Source organism: Condylura cristata, unplaced genomic scaffold (genome assembly GCF_000260355.1).
Source record: "Condylura cristata isolate star-nosed mole 26May11 unplaced genomic scaffold, ConCri1.0 scaffold00019, whole genome shotgun sequence".
Taxonomy (NCBI): Eukaryota; Metazoa; Chordata; class Mammalia; order Eulipotyphla; family Talpidae; genus Condylura; species Condylura cristata.
This window is the reverse complement of record NW_004567120.1, coordinates 41,760,826-41,770,542: the sequence shown is the minus strand read 5'-3', so window position 1 is coordinate 41,770,542 and position 9,717 is coordinate 41,760,826. Positions and strand designations below refer to the sequence as shown.

General features: G+C 60.8%; 1 protein-coding gene across 1 annotated transcript in view; it reads right to left on the bottom strand.

Annotated features, from left to right (window-relative positions):
- Window positions 1–1,872: 1,872 nt before the first annotated feature.
- GABRQ (gamma-aminobutyric acid (GABA) A receptor, theta) overlaps window positions 1,873–9,717 on the bottom strand; it is a 72,836-nt gene continuing 64,991 nt past the window's right edge. The window contains exons 6-13 of the mRNA XM_012727091.1: window positions 8,321–8,409; window positions 6,728–6,795; window positions 5,426–5,646; window positions 5,007–5,089; window positions 4,456–4,593; window positions 3,855–4,007; window positions 3,279–3,520; window positions 1,873–2,646 (exon numbers count right to left, since the gene is read on the bottom strand). Coding sequence (XP_012582545.1) covers window positions 1,873–2,646; window positions 3,279–3,520; window positions 3,855–4,007; window positions 4,456–4,593; window positions 5,007–5,089; window positions 5,426–5,646; window positions 6,728–6,795; window positions 8,321–8,409 — 1,768 coding nt within the window. The remainder of the gene's footprint in view (window positions 2,647–3,278; window positions 3,521–3,854; window positions 4,008–4,455; window positions 4,594–5,006; window positions 5,090–5,425; window positions 5,647–6,727; window positions 6,796–8,320; window positions 8,410–9,717) is intronic.

Sequence of the window (9,717 nt, the reverse complement as noted above, 5' to 3'; positions counted from 1 at the left end):
CCCGCCAGGGTGACAGGGTGATTGGAGAAAAGGGACGACTGACGGAAGCTACGTACACCTCCTCCGCTGTCCCACCTGGGCTAGTCCTGTTTCTTTCAGTGCATCTTCACAGTGGGGTCCCCGCCTTCCACCCCCACCCCTCCCCCACCTTTTCCTCCCAAGCGTGTCCTCTGGGGACAAAGTCAAACGCTTGGCGTCCCCAGTTTCTCCCATGACTGAAACTTCCTACCTCAAGGCACTGAGTGGTCCCTCCCAGGACTACATGTACTTGTTCTCAATTCACGCAGCAGCGCAGGCGCATGGGGGCGGGGGGCGGGTGGAGGCCAGGAAATGCTGCTCCCTGGAACAGGGGACTGGACCGAAACAGTCACGTAACAGCCTGTGGGGCCGGGCCGGGGATCTGGCGGCACGAGGAGGACCACAGGCAGAGTGCGCACGCGCCCAGCGTGTGTCCTTTCACACCCACACACGCCGCGTCCATAAATGCAGGCGCACACACGCATTTACACACATGCGCACTCAAACCGCAGCTGCACACAACTTTCCTAGGGGTGCACAACGGGTGCACACACATACGATCATTCTACCCCTCACACACCCACCAACACACACAGAGACACGCAGCTCCTCGAGTGGCGCTGGCACAGAGCACAGCGCACAGGGGAGGCGGCTGAAGGCCGGGGAGGATGCTCGGCGGGAGAGAGGGTGAGAGCCCCGGACTCGGCAGGTCGCAGCACAGGCAGCTCTCCCTAAGGAGTCCCGCCGGGGGTGGCTAGGATCCACACGCTCACTTCATGCCCACGCAGAGATGTCCTGGCGCCGTCAGAGGGTCTGGAAGGTCAGCGGAACCTGGCGGCGCTTCCCCTCCGGGGCGAGGGGAGGGCAGTGCCACTCACCAGCCAGATGTCCTGTAGCCTGGGGCCTCCGTGTGCTTTGCGGTCCTGGCTCTCAGGGCTCCTGGCTGGCTCTGCCGGTGGCGGGGGCTCACGCGCAGTGACTGTGTACTCGACAAACAGAAAGGGTTAGTACCTGCTCACAACAGTTCCTCAGCTGCTGGTCCGGATAAGGCGGTGGGCTAGTTAGAACTTTCCTGGCGTAGTCCTCCTCCACCACGGGCTTTGTGACGAGGGCAGCTGAGCCCCCGGAGTCCACAGACACACTGAGCCTGGGGTCAAGCGTTCTGAAGCAGAAATAGTGGCAAGGTCAGCTGGACCCCCTCTGAAGATACCCGCTCTAGCTGGGCGACCTCTGGTCCCAGAGCAGCCCCCTGCTCACGCCTGCTGACACCGGGCACTCTCGCCCCATCCCACTTGGCACCCCCTGCGCCACTCACGTCCCAGCCTGTGCCACACACAACAGACAACAGAAGAGAGAGTATGTGAAAGGCACTTTCCGAACCCCAAGTCCCAGGGTTTCCAGGACACAGTATCGTCGCACCCACCTCAACTCAGTTTGCCTTTCGCCCATAAAACCCTAAGCGGGTGAGCAAGGACCAGGATGCCCAGCAGGGAAAAAACAGAAGGAAGAAAGTGAAAAAAAAAAAAAAGAAACAACTCAGTTGGGCAGGAAAGTCCCCGGAAGTGGTTGTGCGCTCAGCTCCTTCCTGTCCTCTCCACGTTTCTAGGGAATTTTCTGCCCTGCCACCGCTTGGGAGGCTTCACAAGGGTTGTCATCTTGTGGCAGACGAGGAAACTCAGTGTGCGGTTGACCTGCGGTCCTTCCGTTCCCCAGGACGCGTCCTTTCCACCCACCCCACCCACGAGGACAGGAGCAGGCACAACTGAGCGGGCGGCCCACTCCCCACCAACTCAGAGCGGCCGGCCCAGCAGAGCCTGGACGAGCGGAGCAGGAGCCCGGCCGGCCTGCCACCGTCTAGCACAGGTGGTAGGCCCAGTAGATGATGTTGAACACCAGAAAGGCGAGAGGGAAGAGCACGCGGGAGCACTTATCGATCTTGGGGATGTACCTAGGGTGAAAGACCTTGGAGGAGAAACTCTTCCTGAAGGAGCACTTGGGGCTGGGGGGGCCGCTGTCGTCAGACTCGGAGTTACTGCCCTTGTCTTCCTTGTCTTCGTCGAAGCCCACGAAGTCATCTTGAAGGCTGCATGTGGTATCCACCACACGCTCGAACTCCTTCTCCAGGTCACTGTAGCCGCTCTCCACTCGGACGTCGTCAGGCAGGCTGTGCAGCTCCTCCAGGCTGGCGCGGATCTCCTCCAGGTCGAGGCTGGCGCTGCGCGCACGCCTCTGGCTGGACGCAAGTGGATGCCTGGCCCTGGGGCCGCGGGCCTCATCCAGGACGGGCTCTTCGGGGTCGCAGGTTTCGGTGCGGCTGTGGCCCTCAGAACGGTTTCGGATTTCAGTAGGAATGAGGCCTTCGTCATCGGCGCGGCGGCTGTAGCTGGGCAGGGCCTGCTCGGACGCAGAGGGGAGGTCGCTCAGGCTGCCTCCAGCGGCCACCCAGGACTGGTCTGAGAGAGAGGACAGTGAGCTGAGGCTTTCGGCGGTAGCCAGTGGGGCCTGCTTCAGGATGGACACCAAAGAGCTGAGGCTGTCTGGGCTGGCCAGGCCGGCCTGCATGGGGCTGAAGGGCGACGACTCGTCATCTTCAGTGCTGACTTCGTCCCTCGAGGAAACGGTGGACAGGTTCATGAAGTCGGCCTGGTCATTCCTGGGGTGAACAATCACTTCTGGGGAGCGCGGGGGGCGGGGGCTGTCCTCCAGCGCAAGGACGTGGCTGCCGGCCTCCAGCACAGACATCTCTATCTCCTCCTCCTCCTCCTCCACCTCCTCCTCTTCCTCCTCCTCCGGACGTCTGTGGCGCACCAGGGGCTGACGAATAGGACCAAGAGACTGTTAATGCCGGGAAGTGCCGGGGCCTCCCAGGTCTGCCTCCTGGGCTGCTACACCTGCAGTGTCCCGTGAGGGACAGAGGTGAGGCTGCCTCTCACAGGAGGGCTCCTGTGCAGATGAGGCGCCAAGGGGCTGCCAGCGAGGCTGCGGGACTTGGAAGACCAAAGGAACGAGGGCGCTAGCTCCCCTCCCTCTGCTCCCTCCCCCACCCCTGGCAGTGTGCCTGCCTGGGGAAATCCAGCTTGCCACTCCCTAGTCTGGCGACCTCGGCCAATGGCTAGGCTACTGAGAGGAGCCAAGACCCTGTCCTCTGGGGGCGTGGCGGCCCAGCACCGAAGGGGGTGGCAAGCGGGAAAGGGTCTAGTGCTCAGGGGAGGCCCAGGGCCCTCGGGGTCGCTGGCACCAGCCGAGCAAACCTGTGGCATCACTTCCTGGTAGCGGTAGCGGGCCATGGCTCTGCGGGCGCGCCTCTGGCGCCTGCGCTGGCGGCGGCTTCCCCTTCGGCTGTAGAAGAGATAGTTGATGTAGACGTACTCCAGCAAGGACAGGAACACAAAGAAGAAGCAGGTGACCATGTAGATGTCGATGGCCTTGATACAGCAGACTTGAGGGAGCTTCATCCGCAGGTGAGAGTTGATGGCATTCAGGATGAGCATCGAAGTCAGGCCTGTGAAGGACATGGCACGGGCTCGCCCCTCCAGCGGCAGAGCTTCCTGGCAAGTCACGGGGCCCGCGTTCATGGGAACGGAGCCAAGGGCATGTGGGGTGGAGAAGCCCTCAGCCAAAGCTCTCTGGGCACCTCCTCCCCAGGACTGCCTGCGGCCCTTGGGATCACATCGAAATGCCCGGATGATCTCACAGCAGCCGACACGCCCCCACCCCGTCTGGCCCTGTCACGCCAGGGCCACTTGCTTCTCCGCCTGCCCACGTTCCCCTGACCCGAGGGCTTCCTCCCGAGTAGGGCGCGCCACGTTCTCCCGTGGGGCGGGCCCACGGCCTACCAATCGTCACCCTGGCTGCAGAGGATTCATAGTTCATCCAAAACGACATCCAGGAGATGATGGTGGTGAGCACGGTGGGCCAGTAGATCTGCAGCAGGAAGCTGGTGATCTCCCTCCGCACCAGGAACTTCAGGATGAGGCGCATGTAAGAGCCTGGCAAGGGGGCAGACGGGCATCAGGGTGGCACGCTGTGGGCCCTTCCCGAGGGGGGCCGTACAGGCGGAGGAGCAGAGCTGTGGGCACTTCAGTGTGGTCCACTCCCGCTGCGCCCCGCAGGCCTGGCCCCATCTGTGGCCCTGAGGGCCAGTGCGTCTTCTCTCCCAGAGCCCTTCCTGGCTGCCGCGTGGCAACCGAGGCCTCCACAAGGACGCTGTGCAAACTCCACAGCGGGAAGCGGAAGGAGGACGCGAGGCCCTGCCAGGGGCTGCCACGCCCACTTTGCCTGGGCAGGGGCAACCCCCGGGCCTCCACCTGGGGGAGGAAAGGTGTCCAGAAGCATCAGGGAACAGGAAGGAGACAGTGGAGAGCGCAGAGCGCCAGGGCAGAGGCGCAGGGGGAGAACAGCGAAGAGGAGACAGAGGCCGGAGCCGAGGCCGCGCACCTGTGTAGAACAGCACTTCCTTGCTCATCGTCGTCTTTCCCAGGAAGCGGAACTGCGGGATTTGCAGCTGCTCGGTGCCCCGTATGGCCTTGCTGTTGCCTTCCCAGTACAGTATGACGTCGTCGACCGTGTAGCCATCTGCGAGGGGACAGAGACAGCAGCTTCTAGATTGTGAGCCGGGACAGTCTGGCCAGCGGAGGACGGTGGCAGCCAGAGTCTGGGGAGGGGCCTCCTTCAGGTTTCGCTGGCTCTGAGCAAGGGTGGGGGCCTCGGGCAGAGAACAGTTGTGGCGTCTCCCCGGCAGGAGGGCAGCACAGCGAGGGGCGCTGCTGCCCATCGGCTCGCATACAAGGTCCCTGACCTCTGAGAGGCCCTTTCTACCCTACAGGCCTCCTTCTCCCAGATGGCGCCGTCTGTCTGTCTGTGAAGGGGAGAGGAGCCGGGAGGAAGCACAGGGGAGCTAACTAAGTGTTCCCGCTCACTGGTGAGTCTGCTTGGTACCCGTCGGCCACCCCCACAGGCAGGGCGGCCGCAGGTCGTGGGTCACGTACAGCTTTCCACCTCCAGCTTGCAGGTCTGCGTGTCCAGAGGGAAGTTCTGCAGGTCCAGGGCACAGGCAGTGGTGGTGGTGAGCCTGCGAAGGGAGGGAAGGGGGTCACACCTGCCCTCCCGGAGACTGCCCTGGGGCGGAGGGTTGGACGACTCCCCGGGGGCGCCCAGCTAGCCTCCCCGATGCCCAGGCTGCAGCTGGACCCTCCCGCAGCTGGTCCTTTCCTCCCCCCCCCCCCCCCGCCAGAAAAAAGCTGAGTTGCCTTGTATAGAAAGAAGGCAGAACCAGGAACTCTGGCAGGACAGGAGCAAGAGGTCTGGCAAGCACTGGGCTTCTCTGGTGCCCGTACGGTGCCTCTGAGGCTACTGAGGGGCAGAGGCCTGCTGGGACAGTGCCCGGGCTCCTAGGGCAGGCACTCACCGGATGCCATAGCGGACAGTTCCATCTGGGTGAAGCTGGAACACGCGGTTTTCCACAGTGGAGTCATGCACAAAAGCGTCCTTACTGTTGAGAAAGTAGCAGTCGGGGACCCACAGCTTCTCAAACATTCGATAGTCCAGGGTCAGGTTCAGGTTGGTCTCGTAGTAGGCTAAACGTGGATCTTTCCAGGTCTGATGAAAAAACATCGTGATCGTGTAGTCCTGGGGAGAGAAAAGGTGGAGCCCGCACTTCAGTGAGGTTGTCCAGGCCTCCGTGTGGGAGAGTGTGTGTGCACACGGGTTTCCAAAGTGAACCTCAGAGCTAGGTCAGCAATGAAATGCACGCGAGAACGGTCACGTTAAGAATAGTAAATGCACCTCCTGGAATGAAGACCAAGGCTAAGAAACAGAAGCTGGCCGATGCCTGTCAGCTGCCCGGAATGTAGCCCCAGGCCGCTCTGAAGGAGGGAACCGCGTCTGCGATTCTCACAGAAACTCCCATTTTGCCATTTTTGTTTGTTTGCGAAAGTATTCCTGCAAATCTGACTGCTTAGTTGGACCTACATTCTTCATCTTCCCCCCAGATCATCAGACTGCATAATTTGCTTTTTTCCTTCACTGTGGCACCCAGGGCGAGGTAGTCCCGTAGCCACACGCCATGTGTGTAATTCACACAAGAAGCACGTTGAAGTCAGAACCATGATGCGGAAATTCCAGCTCACACCCCCGAGAGCAGAGGCGCAGCCCCAGCGCCCCCCTTGCAAAGCTGGTCTGTGGTCACCCCCAGCTTTGCCACCTGAGTACAGGGTGAGTACAGGGTACAGGGTGGCCTGTACTGAGTACAGGGTGGCCCCCCATTTTGCATTTCATTGGCTAGTAGGGTCAGCATGGGTGCGTAAGTTTATCTGCTCCTTGACTTCTTCACGAAAATGAAGTTCCTGTTCAAATGTTCTGATGCTTCTTTATTGTTTTGAAAGTATTTTTGCCTGAATTTGCAGGGGTCATGCATGTCTTCAGTGTCAGCCCTTTGGGTGGCAAATATTGTGCTCCACTGTGGTTCTGCTGGTTCGGCAGACAGGAGTCCTGCAAGGTTTGGTTGAACAGAATTTTATAGCGTTTACATCGCCTGCGTTCTTTTCCTGATTTGTGGTTTCTGAGTCGATTTTAAGAAACCCTTGCCGAGCGAGAGCCCCCCGGGGTCATTTCCCTTCTGTTCCGCTGGCTGTCGTGGCCCACGGGGCGCCGTCAGGGTCAGAGCAGCCCCGCGCCCACGCGCCCGCCGCGCCACCCAGGGCACACTTACCATGGTCATCTCTGAGATCTTTTCGATGCTGGACACGTACATAGATATCCCCACGGGCAAGGGCGCACCTGCAACACAGGGGCGCTGTCACGGGTGGGGTGCGCTGCCGCAGGCTCAGGACCCTACTTCGGCCCTGGGCCTCTGGGCCACCTTGCGGAACCTCCCTCCATGCTCTGACGAACCGCTTACCCATGGGCCCGACGGCAACGGCAATGCTGCGAGCACTCCCTGGCCTGGCCTGCCCACGCCACAGCGAGAGGCCAAGAGACACGAGGAAATCACGAGGCTGCCGCCCTTTTCTAAAGGGGTCCATGCGACCAAGGACAAAAGCTGGGCGTCGTGGTGTGTGTGGATGCGTGTGGCAAATGGGAGCCACGCACACGTGTGACAGCAGCATGTTCGCACGGGTGGGACAGTGGTATGGGCGACTGCGTCAGTGTGTGTCGTGCGTGTGGGCACGCCTGTAGGCGAGCCTCCGTGTGCGTGAGTGTGCTGTGAGGGGCAAATGCTCCAGTGTGAGTGTGGAGGCGTGTCACCGGGCGGGAGTGCGCACGCGCGCTTACTAGTATGCTGGGGAACTGCAAGCCGGGGGTTTGTGATGGCACCTGTGTGCCTGGGTGCAGCTGAGCACGTCTAGGCTGGATCTGTGTGTTCCCGTCTGAGTGCGTGTGCACACTGCCTGTGGGCAGATGCGCGGGCAGTTGGCATGGGGATGGAGCATGTGTATAGTGAATGTGTTTCTGCATAAGTGAGTGCGCTCCTGTTTTCACTTGTGTGAACATGTGTGTGTCCCCGCATGTGCACCGGCGTGGCTGTGAGCCTGTGTGTTCGTGTTCAGATGCTAAATATTGCAGTGTTGTGTGGGCGCCTGTGCAGGCACGCCTGTAAGTAGTGTGTGTGCATGGACGTGAGAGCACATGAACGTGTGTGCCAGTGAATGTGTGGTCATGTGTCCGTGAGTGTGTGCACACACGGAGCATGGTGTGATGGAGTGACTGTGGGTCATGTGTGTGCCTGCTAACGTGTCGGTGCATTGGTGAGCGTGCGCGGCAGTGGCTTTTCCTCTGTGGCCGCATCAAGCCTTGAGAAGGTGACCCCTGGATTTATCAGGTCATCTGACTGCAGCGCCCCGAAGGGCCTGAACTTAGTGGGGGCTGAAGGCTGGGAGCAGGGCAGAGTGGCAATGCCTGGGGCCAAGTGAGGCCACTTAGGTGGAGAAGTTCCTGCCCTGGCTTGGGGCTTGCCCGGGCAGACTGAACTCTGAAGGAGTCGCCCCCAAAGACGGGGCAGAAACTTGAACAGTACACTTTGTCTTGACACCCATTTCTGTTGTCTGCTGCTTCTGTGGCTACCCCAGGGAGAGCACTTCAGGTGTGGGCGTGCGCGTGTGCACAGCCTAGGTCTCCTGCATCAGAAGGCAGAGAAGTGGGTGAAATGCCAGGGGCAGAGCAAAAGGTCTGGGAGGGGGGGGCTGGCGCGTGCAGGGTCAGGAAGCTGGGCTCCGAAGGGACAGGCCTGCGGGGCCTGAAGGGCATCACTGGCCAGCTGGCTGGAGGGGCCAAGCACAAAGCCTCCGGTGTCCATGCGTCTTACCTCCAAAATTCGGCCTCAGACGGATGTCGTATTTCGACAGCACCCTGTCCAAAATCTGGTGAACCACAGTCTGATTGGCACAGTTTTTGCTGGAACAGAGAAGTCATCAGTAAATGCCCCTGCGCTTCTTGGAGGAGAAATAACAGAGAACAGCGCAGGCGTCAAACTCGCCAGGCCTTCCCTGCTCCTGCCACGCGCAGACATGCAGAGTCATACGTGTCCTGCCCCTCAGCACCCTCCCTCTCCGCAGTGAGTCAGCCAGAGCGCAGTGGCAGTGACGCAGGCCCCTCCCTCCCTCCCTCCCTCCCCCCCTCCCCCCAGCTTTTGTCCAGGGGGTGGGGCAGCAAGATTGGCTCCCTGTTACCGGGCAGGATAGGAGGGGGAGGGGCCCCAGATAAATGGGCGATTTCGCTCCCTGAAGAGCCCCCGCTTGCCATCCGCCTGGACACAGCCTTCCAGGTTTCTGGGTGTTTTCCTTTCAGGGTACCTGAGCGCCCCAGGGGAGGTCAGTCACTAGCCTCAGGAGCTCAGGAGCTCAGCCAGGCCGTCACAGCTCCCTCCCTGGGCTGGGACAGGCATCTGGTTGTCACGTCTATGTGAGCCTTGTCTTTGCACCCAGCTGTGGTAAAGACTTGACATGGCGTATGACGCAGAAAGAAAGACTTGTTCCCACAGCACAGATTTATGACCCTCACCCAAACAAAATCATTTCAGGTTCTCTTGGGGACAAGGTCCGTCTGCCCGAGCACCTGTGTGCGCCTCTCTGGCTGAGCATGTGCTGTCAGCCTCCCGGAGTCTTGAGCAAAGGTGAGGGGGCAGCGCAGTGCAGCCAGAGCCGGTCTTTCCAGAACTCTCTGACGTGCAAGCGCAGCTCCCCTAGACCTTCCGTGGGGTTTTCCCCTCAAAAGGGGGGCGTGTGAGTGTGCCAGGCCCTGGCCATCGCCATGACACCGAGGAGCTTTGACGCATCGACCAAAGAGCGGCAGCCCCTGCAAGTGTGTGTGCCCTAGCGACTGATGGGTTGGGTTGAGGCCATTTGTGGAGCCCATCACCCCCTTTTTCCCCCCGAATATATGTTCATTTCTGGCTTGCCTTTTCAAAAATTATTCCCAATCATGTTTCATGACAAAATTTCATTTCCCTGCACCCCGAAGTGTGAACATAAATTATTTCCGATTAAAGCAACACATTCCCGCCCGTTTCCAAGCGCACAGTGCCCATACGACAGCGCCCGGGCGGGCTCCGTGGGCCACAAACGCACATTTCTGCGCGACCCGCGCTCGGAGGCGGCCCGCGGGCTGGGGCTCAGCGGCTCTGGACACGGCAGCCCCGACAACTCGGACGAAACGCGCAACCCGCGCAACCTCCGGGGTCTGGGGCTCGCAGCCCGCGCACCC